Consider the following 18,760-nt stretch of genomic DNA (forward strand, 5'->3'; position numbering starts at 1 on the left):
AGCTGGCCCTTCGCCCGCGCAGCCGGCCGGCCGGGGTGCAACCGCAGCCCCTCTGCCAGCATTTGCGGGGACCCCCCCTGGGCAGTGCCAGCGGGGACCCGCAGCAGCCGTCCGGGTTTCCTTGGTGACTGTTGCCAGGTGAGAAACTCTAAGGCAGAATTTATTATCTTGGCGGATAACTGGAGATGTTCCTCACCGGAGCTGTTACCGGACCGTGCCCCGGCACTGTGCCGGGCTGGACCCTCTAGTGTTGGCGGTGCCAGCGGGAGCCCCCGAGGGAAGGCTGTGCCCGGGGCACAGGGGCTGCTCGGCCCCTGGCATCGCTTCCCGGAAGGCGGCACGTGTTTTGGGGCTATTTCTGCCTGCTGGAGTGTTGCAGGCAAGGGAAGGAGGCGAAACCAGAGGGACTGCGGAGAAGCGCAGATGGACGTGGGCTGGCGGGCTGCCCTGCCTTGGCTTCCCTAGACCCCGTGAGTATGTGCCCGAGCCAGCACTGGGCACACCGGGAACCCCCCGCCTGGGACCCCCAGTGTGAGGAGCAGAGTCGGGGGGGAGGCAGTGGCAGGGCTGGGGAGCTTGCACATGGGGAGTGACAGCTTGCAAGGGAAAGCAGTGGCCAGCGCAGAGCTATAAGGGCTGCCTATAGCATTGACCGAGAGCCTGGAGCTGGGGTGGCACCAAAACCGAGGTGACGGCACGGACCAAAAAGTCCCGGTGGAAATATTTGCAAGCTGTCCTGCTTTGCTTAGAACCGCATCGTCTCTGACCAAAAAGGCATTCACAGCAGGGCGAGGACATGCACAGGCTTTGGGGAGGGACTCGTCTTTCTATTTAACGCATCGGACGACGGCAGCAGCACACCGAGGTGGCAGATATGCAAATACCCGCATCGTCCCTTTAAATCCACGGCTCTGGTGGCTAACGATAACCCCGGATCATACAAGCTCCTAAATCCCAAGAGCTAATTACAGGCAAACGCCCTGCGGTCAGGCTGGAAATGCAGGATGATTACAGCCTGTGCCACGGAGACCTGTTGGTGATGAATGGGGGCACTGGGGGTGTTTGCTGGCAGGCTGGCGTGGCGGTGGGGACCGTGGCCGGTTTGCACTGTGGCCTCTGTGCCAGCACTTTACTTTGTGCTGGCGCGGAGGCCACGATGGAAACCGGCTGCGCTCCGCGCCACCAGGCCAGCAACCATTTTGCAAGCTATTTTGGGTAAGTGATGTTGTTTTTCTGGAGCACTCTTTGCTCCCCCGCTGCCGGTACTACCACCCTGCGGTGGATGCAGAAGCAGGGGAGGAAGCGTGCAGGGAGCTGGTTGCTTTTCACCCAATTTCTGGCCGGGTAGTTCCCAGCTAGAGAACACACAAATTCCCAGGAGAGGCTTGGATTTAAGCGCAAGCTTCTCTGCCGGGGTTTGCTCTGCTCCCTGCTGCACAGGGAAGGGGCCAGCTTGCTCTTGTGCCTTGCACACAGCTCAGTGATGCCCCTGAGATGGCTAAAAGTTCTCCCCAGACTCCTACAGTGGTTTTGCTGAAAGCATTACAGCGCTCCTCTTGCTTTGCTGCAGCAAAGCATGGGGGAAAGGAGCGTGTAAACCATTCCTTCTGCCTGCCAGGACGCCCGGGCACGCGCAGTTACAGCCTGCCTGGGTTAGCACGCTGCCAGGGCTGTATACTCTTACAGCAGGTAGGACTGGGGGAATCAGTTAATTAGAAGTAATTTTAACCCTTCCTGCCTGGTTTAGTGTTAGAGCATCACCCGCTGCCTAAGCTGGGACTGTAGCCAAGGAGGCATGACTTCAAAATGTGTAATTATCGCAAAGACCTATAAATGCACCCGAAGAAGGTAACTCTGTTTTCTTGTTAAAGAATTTAAGCCGTGAGGCAGCCGTGGCATGGCTCGTGCCGGAGGAACACCCTGGCTCTGGCAGCACTGAGCCCAGCAGTGGGCTCAGCACAGCCTCCAGCCTGCAGTGAGATTTAGGGGGATGAGGTCCTCAGGGCAGAGACAGGTTTTTCTCCCAGCAGGATAAGGAAACAAAGCTGGACAAGGAAATGGAGTGGCAAAAGCAGTCGCATGATGAAGCAAATGGAAAAAATATTTCCCCAACCAGAAACTATTCCACAGACTGCCGGGGCAGGAAAAAATACAGCTGAGTTATTGAGAAAGCAATGCAAAATCCAAACAGTTTAGGCTATGAAAACCAGTCATTTGCAAAGCTATTTCCAAACTAAGTAAAAAGTTCCCAGCTCACAGATTCCTGGGAAGCCCCCCAGCCACCAGCCCTGCTGCTCACTGCATGTCAAGCTGGGGAACACTCTGTGATTTCCACTTCATCCAGCACACGGGGGCTTTTTGGGGATCAACACATCCCCACCATCCCTCCGTGTGGCACCAGCTGAATGTTTAATCCTCAGCACAAAGTGGGGAGATATCAGATCCAAAAGGGCAGCAGGGAGGGAGCACGGCCATGCCTGCACCCCAAGCGGCTGCTTCCACCTCTGTGTGCAGGGCTATATTTGGGAAGCCGGCAGCGTGTGCTTGGCATGTCCCAGCGAGCAATCTGGGAGCGATGTCTGCTCCGGGTCCTAGTGCAGTGGCAGTGCCCTGGGAAAAGGAGAAGGAGAAGAGAGGAGAGGAGAGGAGAGGAGAGGAGAGGAGAGGAGAGGAGAGGAGAGGAGAGGAGAGGAGAGGAGAGGAGAGCTTAGCTTGCGGGAGCTTGCCGGCAGCACTCCCCACCAAGGCTCTTTAAGGGCTTTGACAAGGAGCTCCCTGCCATTTCCAAACAGCTTTGCTCTTCTCCTTTTATAGGAGCCGAGCTGTCAGGCAGGCGTGTGTAAAGCACACATGGCTATTTTCAGAGTGAGAGCTGGTGAGGGAGCTTGCTCCCACCCCACGTACGGCCCGGGCTCTCACACACAAACGCCCTCGCGGCATGCAAGGGGCTGGAAAAACTGCACAGCAAATTCCCCATTTCACACGGCGGGCAGCCGCCACTGCCACGGCCCTGTGTTCGAAGTGCGTTGTGTGAACACTGGGATTAAAAAACATAATGAAGGCTGGGATTAAGAAAATAATGAAGCTGGGAAGCTCTCCAGGACAGGGCAGGCATTTGTGGGAATAGGAGAACTGACACCCGCACGTGGTGGCAGGACTTGGACCGGTGTCTTGGGCATCCCCGGGTGGGGGAAGACCCCTGAATGCTGGTGCCTGCAGCAGGGCACAGGGCAGGGACTTGGCCGGCACCGTGCCACCCTTGTGCGGGGAAAACAGTGTTTTCTCCTTTCCTCTGCCTTTCGCTCCTATTCCAGCTCCTGACAGTGAGGTCTGCAAAACACATGAGCTTCTAGGTCCTGCTGTAACATAAGTAACCCGCAAACCATCTAAACCCCCTCACTTTCTTAAGTGGTCCTAGAGATGCCAGCACAGTCCCCCTCTGTTTGGCACCTTGGGTTTTACCCCGACGGGCGCTTCCATGGCAGCTTCGCATCATGTTGGTGGTCATTTCACCGACCCAGACCACAGCTCCACAGCCCGGGGGCTGCTCCGCTCCTGGGAGGGCTCCAAGCGAGGCCGGCCAGCAGCCACCCGCTCCGCTGGCCCAGGATCTGCCCACCTCACATGGGAACACCTGGGTGGGATGTCCCCAGCATCCAGGCAGTCCGTCCCGGCTTGCCACAGCTCTGGGTCAGCCGGCGGCTCTGGGACTGTCACAGGGTGTCTGTGCAGCCCAAGCGGCGCTGGGTTTGCAGGCAGAGGCGCAGGCGTCGAGCCGGCAGGCACAGGGAGTGGCAGAGGCAGCGGGGGCAGGATGGCTCGGCGATGCTCTCTGTGACAGATTGTTTTTATGGTCTGCTGTTTACAGTGCTGAGCTGCGGACAGGTAGGGTTAGGCTTGAGGGGTGACTCACAGCATGAATGAGAAAACAGCCCGCTGCCTCTCTGTGCTTGGGTCGGAAAATGGGATAATAACTGGTGTGGGAAGCGCTGTGAGGCTTCGTCCCTCCGTTCCCCTGATGGCTGCTGGTGCTCCTGGACGCAGGACTGGAATTCTTGACTGCTTAAACAATCGCTCTTACGTATTTCATCATGAAGCAGGAGAAGATGAAATTAAAAGTATGATGAGTCAGAGCCCAGGCATTGCTCAGCCGAGGGCTTGGTGACCTGCCAGACTCCTGGGGGATGCTTTTAATTTGGATAAATGGAAGTTGCATAAATGGTATAAATTGCACGTTGCTCTTGCTGCTAATACAGAGGTGTGGGCGCAGTTGGCAGCGCCGAGCGATGTGCCGTTGCCGGCTGAGCGCCCGGCCAGGCTGCGTGCCGGGGCCGGCGCAGCTGCTGCCCGTGCACAGCTCCCACCCCGGGTGTCCGCAGGAGCCACCCGGCTGGCGGACAGGCTCCTTCGCTTGGACGCTGTTCCCTTTGCTCTCTGCCCTGCTAGGGTTTTTTTTGGAGAGGCTGTTTTCCAAAAACAGCCTGAAAATATGTAACTCTCATACCAGAGCTGAGCGGTCACACGTAGGTCTCCCGTCCCTGCCGGTCAGGCCAGTCCCTGTGAGCTCATGGTGTTTGTGGTTTCCCAAAGCAGTTGTTCGGTGTTGGATGGAAAAGTGCTGAGCAGCTGCAGACAGTGATTGCTTCTGTGTGGAGCTGCTGTCGGGGGAGACGCGGCCTCCAAGGTCTCAGGCGGTTTTACTCCCAGCTCTGCTGCTGATAAGCCCGATAGCCCTGGTAATGCTTCAATCCTGGTAAAACGGGGGAGACTCTGGTGCGTGGGGCTTGGGGGCTTTCATGCTTTTGGCTTGCACAGGGCTGGGCAGGTGATGGACACAGCGTCCCTGCCATTAGCCTGGGCACCTCCTTGCGAGCTGGCCTGGCTGCCAAGAGATGAACACTGAGTGCCTTTTAAAAGTTACCTAAGACTTCCCGGTCTGCCTAAACCAGGGAAAATTGGCCGACCTCAAGCACTCCGTGCCTTGTCCCAGCTCTCCCAGCCAGCCAGCGTGTGCCCAGGCTGGACTGAGTAATCTGGCAGGCAGTGTGCAGTCGGGCGAGACGGCGTGCGTGCATCAGCGTGCCGGCAGCTGCCTGCACTCACACCACCGATTTTGGGGGACAGGCAGGCAGGGCTGGTGCTGGGGGTCACCGCGCGTGCCGGGCAGAGCAGGGACCCCCACGGCCGTCGATGCGGGGAGCAGCCCAGCCAGCTTTGTGTTCCCACCGCTGCGCTGGTGACCGAGGTGGGGAGCTCGGCTGGCGTCCCCAGGCCTGGACCACAGGTGGGACAGAGAGGAGGGGATGTGGGGCTGAGCGGTGGGAGGTTTGGCTCCATCAGCGAGTCCATATAGCCCATCAGCATGAAGGTGGGTCCTTCAAGGCGATGGGAAAGGCTCCCTGCTGCTCAGCTGTAGGCCAAGGTGGTCTTCACATCCTCCTACCTGGAGGCAGGAGCATCCAGGACGCAGGAGCCACATCTCCCCCGTAACATCCTACCCAAATCTTGAGGCCACCCCTGCAGACACACACCAGCTCCCCGCCGGACCCAAAGGGGTGCTCCTACCACAGCTCAGCTTGCAAGATACCAAAAAGCTCCCTGCCTTGGCAACACCCTTCCTCCCACACGCTGCCCTACAAAGCGCGAGGTCACGGGCTGGTGGGTGCCCTGGCCCAGTCCCACGCACCCTTCCCTGGGGCTGGAGCAGAGGGTCGGCCCCCGGTGCTGGGACGGTAGTGGGTGCGGGCAGCGCTCTGGCAGACGGCTGGTAAAAGCCACGGGCCTGGCTGCAGGCAGGGCTGGCACCCACACTGGCATCCCCACCTGCCCCATGGCAGGACCCCACTGTCCCTGGGGACGCCTGATACCTCTCCCCTGGGGGGGACTCCCGGTGTTGCTGCACCTCGGGGTGCTTGTAGCTGCCAGGGCACAATTGGGCCAGGGCTTGGCGGGGGGGGGGACCTAGGGAGCACCCCAGAGGCTGGGGAGTACACAGGGTGCAGCAGGGGGGCTGGCAGGGTGACGGCTGGGGGACTGGGGGGTCCCAGGGTAGGTGCTGTAGGGGGGGTCCTTGGGCTGGCAGGGGGTCCTGGCGTGTGGGTCCTGGCCATGCCGGGGGTGTCCTGAGGACAGAGAAGGAGCCTGGCCAAAGATGGGGGTGTCGAGGCAGGGGTGCAGGGGGTCTCCGTGCCTGGTGGGGACCTGGGCGCAGCAGCGGGACTGTCCCGGGGCAGGGGGATGGGGGGGGGGGGGATGAGACACCCCGGGATGGGAGGGTCGGTGCCCAGGGCGAGTCGGGGGGGGTGTCTCGCCTCCCGTACCCTCCGGGGCGGACCCGGAGCGCTGCCGGCCCCGCCTCACCGGTGCTGGGCACGGCCGGGCACGGCTCGGCACGGCTCGGCGGGGCCGGGCCAGGGCTCGCCCGTCGGGGGGAGCCCCCGCTCCGCCCCGCTCCGCCCCGCTCCGCCCCGCAGCGCGGCTCTTCTCTCCGCTGCAGCCCGGGATGGCGACGCGGCGGGGCTGAACGGGCCGGGCCGGGCCGGGCCGGGGCCGGGCCGGGGCCGGGATGGACGGTCCGAGCGGGGGTCGCCCGCCCGCCGCCGCCCCGTCGCGGGCGAAGCTGCCGCTGGGCATCGTCTTCTCGACGGCTCTTTTCTGCGGGGAGGGGGCGGCGGCCGCCGTCCTCTGCCTCTCCTACGGCCACTCCGACGACCGCTTCTGGCTGGCGCTCACCGTCTTCTTCGTGCTCTGCCCCTCCGTCCTGGTGCAGCTCACCCTCATCTTCGTGCACCGCGACCTCAGCCGCGACCGCCCCCTCGTCCTCCTCATGCACCTGCTCCAGCTCGGGCCCATCATCAGGTGAGCGCCGCAGGGGACGCGGGGACCCCCGGCAATGGGACGCGGGGACCCCCGGCAGGGACGCGGGGACCCCCGACAACGGGATGCGGGGACCCTCGGCAGGGACGTGGGGACCGGGGACGCGGGGACCCCCGGCAATGGGACGTGGGGACCCCCGGCAATGGGATATGGGGACCCCTGCCAATGGGATACAGGGACCGGGGACGCGGGGACCCCCGGCAGAGGATGCAGGGACCCCCGGCAGGGGACGCAGAGACCCCCAGCAGGGACGTGGGGACCCCCAGCAGGTCCCGCCGGCCCCGGGTGAGAGCAGGGACCGGGGGTCGGGCAGGGAGGGGAGCTCCGGGCGCTGCCTGTCAGCAGAAATCTGTCCGTGCGGCAAACCTCGATGTGCCCAGAACTGCTCCTGATGGCTCCCCGTCTCCCTCCTCCCCGGGGATGCTGCTGCTTCTGGCCACCGGCCTGTGGAGGTCTTCTGCTCAGCCACCCATCCCCAGCGGTGCTGCGGTCCTGCCGGGGGGGTGCTGCCTGCTCTCCTGCCTGCTGGACCCCCGCTCCGGGCAGGACTTGGCTCTGCCAGCCTGTTGCATCTCAGCTGCTGAAAAGGTTCCTCACACAGTTGCTTTCTGCAGCCGGCACTTCCCTCTGCCTTTGGGTTTTGCCATCATCTCGCTTAGGCTGGGAGCACAGATGCAAATCCCAGCTGGGGTGCTTGAGGGTGAATACAAACAGGGGTCCTGCCCCCCAGAAAAGGTCCCCAGGCCTGAAGCGGGTGGGGGTTATGGGACATGGAGGAGAGGAGCTAGGTTGCAGGAGCGGGGCTGGCATGGGAGCTGGGGGGGGCCACGGGACCACGCTAGGGAGAGGAGGGTGAGGGGGTGGATGTTGCACAAGCTGGAGAGGTGCTGATCTCTCACTCCTTGGGAATGCTGCAGTGCCTCCCCGGGCTGCCGTCACCCTGGCCACCCTGCTCGGTGAGAATGCACAGGGTGTGCAGCTGGGCAGCACGGCAGGGCCGCCATCTCCGCGGGGCTCCTTCCCCGAGGGCACGCTGGCAGCCACGCTTCGGGGCACACCGTACCAGCAGGGCTGCAAAAACACCGCGGCCTGCACCGCGCTTCCTCCATCAGCGGAAACAAGCGGGGTGCCGGCGGCGTCCTCGTCACCACGTTGGAAAGGCTGCGGGTCCACGTCAGCCCACGCTGGCCCACGGTGGTGTCGCAGCTCTCGCTGCACCCACCACAGGTGTCTGAGACGGTTACGATGGTGCTCAGCCGCTTGCAAGAGCCAGCCAGAGCCGCTCGGGGTGGGGGGAGCTGCTTCAGTTGGCTCCTCGGGCTGGAGATGGAGGCCAGCCTGCTGAGAAGGTCTGGCAGGGCACTGGGAGCCGGCTAGGACTGCCCTTGATGATGGGCCTTTTGGATGAAACCGTTTTCCCATTAAGAGTTTGCAATGAGCCATGAGCGCTGGCCTGATCTGGCAAGAGAATTTATCCAAAAACCTCATTCCATTTGGGTCTGAAACAGAGCGACTTCTGCTGTCCTAATGAGCGCTCATAAATAATTACGTCCTGTTGGTCCCAGAGCCAGTTTGTCCCCGGGCGGGAGCCAAGCCTGTCGGATGGGTCCTCCCCTGCCCATCGCCTCTGGCCCACGCACACCCACCTCGTGGCTGCGTGCCGAGGGGCTGGGGGGTCCCGCTGGCCTTGCAGCGGGGAGCAGCGTGGGAGAAACCCGCCTCCCTTCCCCGCACGTGAGGGTGCCCCGAAAGGAGGGGGCTGCGGAAGCGCCGTCTTATCAGCCCGTGTCACACACGGCTTCACCCCGCGCTCCCCTTCCTGCCGCCCCCACCAAGAAGGAAGCGTAGAAGCCTTCTGCTCAGGGGGAGAGATCAAAGAGGATACCAGAAAGTTTGTCTTGCCTCCACTTAGAGGAAGAGATGCGTTTTGTGCTAGTGGGGAAAACAGAGCCCGAGGGTGATTAACCCCTTCCTGTAACTCTTAACTCCCAGCAGAGCTACAGTTTCGGTACCCTGGACGCTGCACCTCTTGCAGCAGTTGTTGCACCCCTCCCTGGGGCAGTTGTTGTCCCCCTGCCCCGGGTGCTTCCCCCTGAGTGCCGGAGCAGAGGAGCGGCCACCAGGCATCCCTGCGGTCCTGGTGTGACCCTGCCCTCATCCTGACATCCCAGGATCCTGCCTTCATCCTCACATCCCAGGGACTGCCCGCAGCACTGCTGAACAGTTGCCCAAATCAGTTGGGCTGCGCTCGGCAGGAGCAGGGTCCGGCCAGCACCGGGTGAGGGGGGGCTGGAGGTGCCGGGAGTGGGGTCGGAGAGCAGCAAGGAGGCTGGTGGGGTGATGGCTACCGTGTCCCCGCAGGTGCATGGAGGCTCTGGTGGTGTACTGCTGGTCAGGGAAGGAGGAGGAGCCCTATGTCACCATCACCCGCAAGCGGCGGCTGCGGAAAGGCTATGAGGTGGAGATGGAGCAGGAGGTGGGCCACTCGGTGCGCCGGCTGGCCACGCACCGCAACGCCTTCAAGCGCATGGCGGTCATCCAGGCCTTCCTGGGCTCCACGCCGCAGCTCACCCTCCAGCTCTACATCAGCATCCTAGAGAAGTACGTCCCCGCCGCCCGAGGTAAGGGTGCCCAGCACGTGGGCTCCCCGGGGGCCGTGCAGGCAGGACCCCACCAGGACACAGCAGCAGCTCCTTAGCCCCCTGTGCTGGTGTGGCATCTGAATGAAGCTCCAGAGGCTTGCTGGGGGCACAGCTGCCACTAGACTCCCGTAAACGTGGAGCACAACCCACAGAGGTTGGGCACTCGTCCATCCCCTGGTTTGGTTTTCCCACGCTCAGCTCTCTGCCTTCCAGCTTGGAGTGAGGCTGGGGAGGTTGGGAAGAGCTGGCTGGGACTGAGGCACCAAGCCCTGCTCCCAGCCCCGGTGCTTGCAGATGTCTGCCCTACGCAGCTGTGCCATCCTCCCGGTGCCCTGTCCCATAAAGATGCCATGCCCCTGTCCCAGGCTGCTCCAGTCTGCATTATTTACTGGTTTTGCCAGCTAGCTATGGGACTCTGGCTTCCCCACGCTCCCTCCATCAGATCTATTTCTGCACCTTTCCCAACGGCCAGAGCTCCCAGTCCTCCCAGGGTCCCTCGCCTGGTCCGGCGGTGTTTGTGTGCTCGGGGACTGGATGTGCCAGAGCAAGCTCTTAACTCCCGCTTCAGTACGCTGAGCCGGCTGTGCAGGAATGCTCTTGCACCATTCCGATTGTAGCACCTGGGGAGGGAGCTCCCTCGCTGACCCGCACTCCCAGCCGTGCTGGGAGCCCAGACCTTGCCCTCTGTGCCCACAGCAGGCGCACGGAAAGGGGCACGTGGGAGATGCCCCATAGAAACCCCCTCCCTGGCCACAGCCCCCTGCGAGGGGATTTTGGGGAGTAGGAGCAGCGGAGGCAGGAGGACGAGCCTGGTGCTCCTCCAGCAGCAGATATGGGAAGCGAATCCCGGTTGACACATTTCAGGTAATTGCCTCACAGCTCAGGTAGCTCAGCTCAGCCCCGCAGCTTGCAGCCACCGCCGTCGGCATGGCGTGACCGGGACCAGCCGCACGCTTCCCTTTTGCCGTGTCGCGGTTTTTCCTGGCTGCGCTGAACGTGAGCAGCTGCCGGTGTTCCCTACAAATGACCTTGGGTTTGCAGCCCCTGGACAAGTGTGGCTCCTGAGGTGCTCCCAGGGTGAATGGTGGGCTACAGCGGTGTGGCTCTTGGCCCGGGTGAGGGCAGAGGGACGCTCGCAGCGCAGACCATGCCCCCCTCACCCTTGAGCAGCATTTCTTGCGCCGGGCAGGGGGGTTGGTGCCTGGTTCAAGCACAGGAGCGGCCCCAGTTTGGCAAAGGCCTTTGGTTTATTAACATAGAGAGAAAAATCCGGGAGCAGAGCTTCCTCCTGCTTGCAGCTCCCCCGCTGTAGGGTCTGTCACCACCAGCCACGAGCTGCCCCAGCAGTGCTCACGCTGAGCCTCCTGCTGCGAGCCCCGGTGCTTGGCACCCCGCGCTTCGCACCCAGGGTTGGCACCCCACGCTTCGCACCCGGGGCAGCAGAGAGGCCGAGCACACAGCCCAAATCCCGGCACTGCCTGACTCCCCTGCCCTCTCCCTCTGCAGCCGTCCTCATGGGCATCTGCCTGGTGTCGGTCACCTACGGAGCGCTCGTCTGCAACATCCTGGCCATCCAGGTCAAGTACGATGACTACAAGGTCCAGCTGCGGCCGCTGGCCTTCCTCTGCATTGTGCTGTGGCGAAGCCTGGAGATCTCCACCCGCGTGGTCGTCCTCGTGCTCTTCAGCACCGTCTTCAAGCACTGGATCATCCCCATCGCCCTGGCCAACTTGCTGGTGGTCTTCTTCTTGCCCTGGGTGCAGTTCTGGCGGAGCGGCACCCGCCTGCCCGACAACATCGAGAAGAACTTCAGCCGGGTGGGCACGGTGGTGGTGCTCTGCGCCTTCACCCTCCTCTACGCCAGCATCAACATGTTCTGCTGGTCGGCCGTGCAGCTCAAGCTGGCCGACCGGGACCTCATCGACAAGTCGCAGAACTGGGGCCTCCTGGCCGTGTACTATGTGGCCCGGCTGGCCGAGAACACGGCCCTCGTCATCCTCTGGTACTTCTTCAAGACGGACGTCTACGAGAACATCTGCACCCCTATGCTGGTGGTGCAGCTGCTCCTCGGCTACTGCCTGGGCATCTACTTCATGCTCCTCTTCTTCCAGTACCTGCACCCCTGCCGCCAGCTCTTCCGACACAATGTCGCCGACTTCTTGCACTGCGTCTGCTGCCGCCGGCGCCCGCCGGGGACCCCTCTGCACCTCCAGGCGCCCTACGAGCCCGGCGTTCGGCACAGCATCGTCTGAGACACGGCCAGCACCGGACACGGACATGGACACGGACACGGGGGTGGGCAGCGCCGGGCTGCTCCGGCAGCCGGAGGGGGCTGGCGGCACGAGCCTTGCAGTGGCAGCGGGTCCCGGTGCGTCCCCGCAGCAGCAGGGGGACAGGAGCGTGCCCGCCTGCCTGGGACTATGCAAGTGGACACGAAAGACTTTTGGGGTGCCCAAATCGCCTGCCGCTGCCAGCCGGCTGCTGCGCGGTGCACAACCCCTGGGGTGCCCTGACACCCTCTCCCCCCCGCCTGCCCGCTACGGTACATACGGTGACCTCGGGGCCACGGGTGCCGGCGGGACTGTTTTAAGCAGTAAAAAAAACTTTGCCGTGGCTGCGCGTCCGGGTACTGGCGGGCAGCCGGTGACTCACGCGGAAGGTGGGGACCGTCCCGCCGGGGCTGGCGTGGGTGCGGGCACCGGCTGCCCACGTAGCCCTCGCGCTCACGGGCATCGGGCTGGGGCTGTGCCAGCGGGACCTGGGGATGGGGGGGAAGCCCCGCGATGGAGCGTGGTGGGACGGGGACTAGCCTCATCCTGCACCTCTGTCAGCGTGGCCGTGGCCGCGGGCCAGGAGCAACCCGGCACGCTGGTAAGGAGCAATCCTGCCCAACCTGTTCTTCCAGGCTTGAGGCTGCGGCACTGGCTGCTGTTCCCAGCAGGAGCACTGGGCACCATGGAGTTTGGGACCCTGCGGTGGAGGGCAGGCAGGAGAGGAAGGGTGGCTGGCACAGCCGTGGGGATGCTGACGGGACCTGGGCATCCTGGCCCCAAACCAGGAGCGTGACCCGCCCCCTCCCCAGCACCCATTTGCGGGGTCAGCTCAGACTGGAGGGTGCTGGGTGCCAGGCTGAGGGTGCTCAGCACCCTGGTGTGCCCACAGAGGTGCAGCACCTCTGGCGCTCAGTCTTAATTCACCGTCCCTGGAGTGGATCCCTGGGCTGGATCCTGGCACTGGCGCAGCGCTGTGCCCCTGGGATGCTTCTCCTTTTTCGGTGGTTTTCTTGTAAAACAGGGGCAGTGACGGCTGGCAAGGGAGGCCAGGGAACAGGATAGACCCTCCGTGACTTCCTCCCACCAGGAAATTCCTACCTTAAAAAAAAAAGCCCATTTTTGTCCCTAAATATTGTAAAAAACAAGAGGAGCAGCCCGATGCCCTGCAGCACCCAGCTGTGGGGCCGCGGGGGACCCCTCAGTGGGGGCCCTGTACCTGACCGGTGCGGGGGGCCGGTTTCGGGGCCGGCCGGCCGATGGGGTCAGCCCTACCTTCCTGGAAGATGGCCTTTGAAACTACCCGGCATTTCCTCAAAGGTTTCTCAGGGGAAAGTCCCCGTGGTGCCGTTCCCGTGGCCGGGGCTGCCGCACCGCCTGCCGCCTCCATAAAACGTGGAGCAGGCAGCGGCAGGCAGCGGCAGGCAGCAGCAGGTACGGGCAGGCAGACGTGGGGACGTTGAACCATGGGCAACTGGCTGGTCAACCACTGGTTTTCGGCCGCGGTCCTCGTGAGTGTGTGGGGCTGGAGGGGGGTCATCTGCTGGGATGGACTGGGGTGATGTGGGGGGTTATGGGGGGCACGGTCTGGGCATGGCCCCGGGGGGCTTACGGGGGAAATGGGGGCTGATGGGTCGTTCTGGGGCTGGGCTGCAGGGAGAGCCAAGCGTCTCCTCCGCTCAGCCAACCTGCAAAGCCCCAGTGGCCAGGGGAGGGATGGGATTTTAAGGAAAACACAACTCAAAGGGGGGATCCTGCTGCAAAACTTAAAAATGCTGCTGCTTTGCCCAGCCGCTTTGGCCAGGAGCCTCCCGTGTGCCTCTTCTCCCCCCGTGAGAGCCTGCACCGGGGTGAAAAGCCTGCGCCGTAGGGACGATCTGCCAGCGCATGTAACGGGGCTTGCCTGGCTGGCACCGCACCGGCTGCTTGGCACTGCTTGAAGAGCTGCAAATGCGTGGGAAAATGGGGATTTGCAGAAAGTTGGGTTATTTTAATTTTTTCAATTACTTAAAAACAAAACAAAACAAAACAAATGCAAGGCAAAGTGGTTTTGGGGACTCTGCAAAAAATTGATGGCTGTGAGAGGGGCCATTGTGGGGTGCAGCAGGGTTAGGCAGGGGACAGCAGTGCGGTGGGGCTGGGTGAGCCAGTTCCCTGAGAAATTTCCTCCTCCCAGCCTTCCCCACTCAGCCCCGACCACCCTCTCACCGTGCAGGCGTTGCCTGCAGCTGCCTTTCCTCCTTCCTCGTGCACGGGTGATGCACAGGGCCGTGGGTGACAAGACAGTTATTTTGCAAGACTCCCACACCTCTCCCCACCTTTGACCCCATGTCCCGGCCCCGTGCGTGCAGCTGCAGCTCATAAGGAAGCAGGAGAGGTCCCGCTGTCCTCATGCCCTTCGGCTGTACCCGCACCCGAGTGCTGTGGGGTGAGAGGGGGTCCCGGGCCGGGGTCCCTCACGAGGCCGCGGCTTTCCCCCGCAGGCGGCCTGGCTGGGCATCAACATCTTCCTCTTCACGTACTACTTTCTGTTCTTTGACCGGGATGAGCGGTATTTCTACACCAGGGCCATCCTCGGGGTAAGGCAGTCCCCCCCAGCACCCTGCCTGCCTGGGCACGTGTGTCCCTTGGAGCCCTCCTGCAGTGGGGTAGGGGCTGCAGCCCCTTCTTTGTCCTGTTCTCTTCCAGCCTGCCATTGCTCTGTCCCAGTCCCCAGCCCGGCATTGCTCCATGCTGGTCCCTGTCTTGTCCCAGCCTAGCAGTGCACCATCCCAGCCCAGCATCACCCTGTCCCAGTCCCCAGCACAGCCCAGCATGACCCCCTCCCAGTCCCCAGTGAAGCCCAGCATCGCTCCTTCCCAGTTCCTAGCCCAGCATGACCCCCTCCCAGTCCCCAGCACAGCCCAGCATCACTCCTTCCCATTTCCTAGCCCAGCATGACCCCCTCCCAGTCCCCAGCACAGCCCAGCATCGCTCCTTCCCAGAACCTAGCCCAGCGTCACCTCCTCCTAGTCTCAAACCCAGCCCAGCATGACCCCTTCCCAGTCCCTGTCGCAGCCCAGCATCACTCCTTCCCGATACCTAGCCCAGCATCACTCAGCCCCAGCTCAGCGTCACTTGGCCCCATCCTGTCCCAGTCCCGGCACAGCACCATGCTGGGCAGAGCCGGGAGGGGGTCAGCGTGGCTGCAGGCAGGCGTAGCCCACCTGCGGCATGGGACAGTGGGTGCTCACCCCCCTCCTCCTCTCCCCAGTCCGCCTTGGCGTGGGCACGGGCATCGGCCAAATGCCTCAACTTCAACAGCATGCTGATCCTGCTGCCCGTCTGCCGCAACCTCCTCTCCTTCCTCCGCGGGACCTGCTCGGTGAGTGCCCCGCAGCGGCACGGCCACCGCGGCCGTCCCCGTCCCCATCCATCCCCGTCCCCATCCCTATCCCAACACCTCCTCCTCTCCCCGCAGTGCTGCAGGCGGACGCTGCGAAAGCAGCTGGACCACAACCTCACCTTCCACAAGCTGGTGGCCTACGCGCTGGCCCTGTTCACAGGTACCACCCTGCGCCGGACTGGGGGACGGTGGGGACGGGGCGGGTGGCCAGGAGGGTGACAGCCTGTCCCCCTGCCCAGCCGTGCACACCATCGCCCACCTCTTCAACCTGGAGCGTTACAACCACAGCCAGCAAGCCACCGACGGCAGCCTCCCCGCCGTCCTCTCCAAGTTGCACCTGCAGGGTGGCGGCAAGTGGCTGAACCCCATCCACTCCAACCAGACGGTGAGTGCCGGCCCTGGCATCCAGCCCCCCCTGCCACCGCCCGTGCCCTGCTTCCCTAAGCCAGCCTGCCAACCCTGCAGACCGTCGAGTACGTGGCTTTCACCACCATCCCGGGGCTGACGGGAGTCATCATCACGCTGGCGCTCATCCTCATGGTCACGTCCTCCACCGAGTTCATCCGCAGGAACTACTTCGAGGTCTTCTGGTACACGCACCACCTCTTCCTCATCTACTTCGCCGGCCTCGTCATCCACGGCATCGCGTAAGGCTCCTCGCCGCTCCCCGAAGGCAGGACAGCGAGGGGCAGCGGCCGCAGATCCCCGATGGGGCAGCCCTGCCTGCCCCGGGGGAGCGGTGCAGCCCCCGAGAGGGTCCAGCGGGGCCGTGAGCTCCCCATTCCCAGGGCTGGCTAGCGCAACCGGCCTCATGCAGCACGGCTCAGCCCCAGCCGGGGCACAGGAGCCGGCCCCTGGGCTCATCCCTCACCTCCCCGCAGCGGACTGGTGCGCGGGCAGACGGAGGAGAGCATGGAGGAGGTGCACCCTTATCGCTGCGCCCAGTATCTCACGCGCAAGGACGAGGACTGCAGCCACAACTGCTGCAAAGACCCCGAGTTCGGGAGCATCCCTGCCGAGGTGGGGCAGCGGCGGGGGGAGAAGCCCTTGTGCTTGGGATGCTCCAGCCCCGGCCCTCCCCAACCCTTTACTCTCCACCATCCCCGCAGTCCTGGAAATGGGTTCTGGCTCCCCTCATCCTCTACACCTTCGAGCGGATCCTCCGGGTCTGGCGTGCGCGGCAGAAGGTCGTTGTCACCAAGGTGGGTGGTGCAGGAGCCTGTGCCTACCGCCAGCTCCTTTCCTCGCAGCCACCGCTGCTGGGGTGGCCGTGGGGAGACGGGCAGGGGCTGCTGCCATCGCCCCTTGCCCGGGGACGGGAGCCGGGCTGGGTGCTGAGCCCCCATCCCTGCCCTGCAGGTGGTCATGCACCCTGCCCGAGTGCTGGAACTGCAGATGCAGAAGAAGGGCTTCCGCATGGAGGTGGGACAGTACATCTTCGTCAACTGCCCCGCCATCTCCCTGCTGGAGTGGCATCCCTTCACCCTCACCTCGGCGCCCGAGGAGGACTTCTTCTCCATCCACATCCGGGCAGCCGGTGACTGGACGGAGCGTCTCATCGACACCTTTCAGCAGCAAAAGACGGAGATGCCCAGGTAGGCTGGGGAGCACCCCAACGGACCATCCCGGGGATTTGGGGAGGCCGTAGCTCTTACCCAGGCCCTCCCTCGGCCAGGATCGAGGTGGATGGCCCCTTTGGCACGGCCAGCGAAGACGTGTTCCAGTATGAGGTGGCCATGCTGGTGGGAGCAGGCATCGGTGTCACCCCCTTCGCCTCCATCCTGAAGTCCATCTGGTACAAGTTCCAGCAGGCTGACCAGACCCTCAAGACCAAGAAGGTATGGGCTGCCCTACAGGACCAGCCATGGGTTTCCCCATGCTGGTCCTCTCAGTCCTCGACATCGCATCCTTCCACCCCTCCTGCTCTGCTCCACCTTGGGCAACCCCTCTGCCCCTGCATCCCAGATCTACTTCTACTGGCTCTGCCGGGACACGGGAGCGTTTGCCTGGTTCAATGACCTGCTTGCCTCGCTGGAGCAGAAGATGGTTGAGTCGGGCAAGGCGGACTTTCTCACCTACCGGCTCTTCCTCACCGGCTGGGACACCAGCATTGTGAGTCGGCCACGGGCAGGCATGACTGCAAGGGGGGACATGGGGTGGCCGAGGCAGGCAGGAGGGGCAGGGCAAGCATGTCAACGGCTTGCAGGCAGAAAGTCCGGGAGCCGTGTTTGGTGGACATCGGCAATGGATGCTCCTCTATGGTGAGGGAATGGAGGTGGGCTCACGGATGGTGGCCGGGGTCCTCACTGTCCCTGCTCTGTCCAGGCCAACAATGTGGCGCTCCGCTTTGACACCGCTATGGACACGGTGACGGGCCTCAGGCACAAAACCATCTTTGGGCGGCCCATGTGGAACAGCGAGTTTGCGGCGGTGGCTGCAGCCCACCCCAGGTAAGAGCCGGGCAGGGGGTTTGGGGTGCCGGTGCTGGTAGGCACCCCCTCCTCCCTGGCACCCAGCGCCAGGCTGGGCAGAGCTGGCTTTGGGAGGGGCATGCTCATCCCCCACAGGTTGCAGGGATCCCAAAAAGCTCTTAAATCACCTTTCCCTGAGCTGCCCACCTGGCAGTGACAGCCCTGTGCTGTGCACAGGTCAGTGGTCGGTGTGTTCCTCTGCGGGCCGGGGGCCTTGGCAAAGAGCTTGCAGAAGTCTTGCCACCAGCACTCCAGCCTGGACCCCAGGAAGGTCAAATTCTACTTCAACAAGGAGAACTTCTAAGTGGCACTCAGGCTGGGACCGCAGCGAGCAGGGGACTCTGCCGGTCTCACCTCACCGCCCGTGCCAGAGCATGGCCAGGGATAAGCATCTGCTGAAGAGCGCATGCATCAAAGCCAAAAGGCAAGACACAGCAAGGCACTCCTCCTCCACGAGAAACTCGCGGTTCAAAGACTGCTGCCTTCTTGACCTGGTCTACAAAGGGTCCTCATGAAGGGAGCGGACCCGCAGCTCCGCACAGCCCCCCATCGAGAAACCAGAGGCACGTGCTGCAATGATGCTGCTGGAGCAGCGGGAAGCAGCGGGAACATCCAGCAGGCTGCGCAGAACCACAGGCTGGGGATGGGGACAGGAGAGGGGCACGCCGAGCAGGCACTGGGGGTCAAACATGCCCCTCTGGGTTTAAACAGTCCTTTACACAAAAGCGTAAATTAAATGTACTTTCCTTTGCAATAAAAACCTCCGTGGTGACTCAGTCCATGCAGGAGTGAAGGGAACCTACTCTTTGCCCCCTCGTAGGGCTGCAACAAAAAGGCTGGTTCATAGCAAACCCTCTGGGGTGCAGTGTAAGGCACTCCCCCTCTGCGGGGGCTCGCTGCCACCACCCAGAGCCAGCCTGCACCACCTGCCAGGCACACACCAGCGCACAGGCCAACTTCAAATGCAGCTCACGCAAAGGCAACAAATTCTGCTCAAGCATATGCAGAGAAGAGGGGAAAACCACCCTCCCCGAGAGGCCGGTGTGGTAAGCAATACAGCAATTGGATACGGAGCCCCTCCTGCCCGGTCAGTAGGGACAGAAAGCTGAGCTCCCT

At 63.0% G+C, this 18,760-nt stretch overlaps 2 protein-coding genes across 3 annotated transcripts; both read left to right on the top strand.

Moving 5' to 3' along the window:
- The first annotated feature begins 1 nt into the window (after position 1).
- XKRX (XK related X-linked) lies at positions 2-12,131 on the top strand. Of its 2 annotated transcripts, none has more exons than XM_069811490.1 (4): positions 2-138; positions 6,497-6,858; positions 9,238-9,497; positions 11,025-12,131. In XM_069811490.1, the coding sequence occupies exons 2-4, from the start codon at positions 6,566-6,568 to the stop codon at positions 11,768-11,770; spliced, it is 1,299 nt and encodes a 432-aa protein (XP_069667591.1). In that variant the 5' UTR covers positions 2-138; positions 6,497-6,565; the 3' UTR covers positions 11,771-12,131. The 2 variants fall into 2 exon arrangements, with proteins under 2 accessions (XP_069667591.1, XP_069667590.1); XM_069811489.1 differs by lacking the exon at positions 2-138 and adding an exon at positions 163-470.
- A 123-nt stretch (positions 12,132-12,254) lies between these two features.
- NOX1 (NADPH oxidase 1) lies at positions 12,255-18,411 on the top strand. The gene is given in 13 exon segments (XM_069811488.1): positions 12,255-14,260; positions 14,263-14,367; positions 15,042-15,152; positions 15,249-15,333; positions 15,413-15,558; positions 15,639-15,820; positions 16,055-16,193; positions 16,283-16,375; positions 16,533-16,768; positions 16,849-17,011; positions 17,139-17,285; positions 17,499-17,623; positions 17,822-18,411. Coding segments are annotated over 13 exon segments (1,740 nt in total). The 5' UTR covers positions 12,255-14,179; the 3' UTR covers positions 17,949-18,411.
- Positions 18,412-18,760: the final 349 nt, after the last annotated feature.

This window comes from Haliaeetus albicilla, chromosome 23 (genome assembly GCF_947461875.1).
Source record: "Haliaeetus albicilla chromosome 23, bHalAlb1.1, whole genome shotgun sequence".
In the NCBI taxonomy this organism is placed as follows: Eukaryota; Metazoa; Chordata; class Aves; order Accipitriformes; family Accipitridae; genus Haliaeetus; species Haliaeetus albicilla.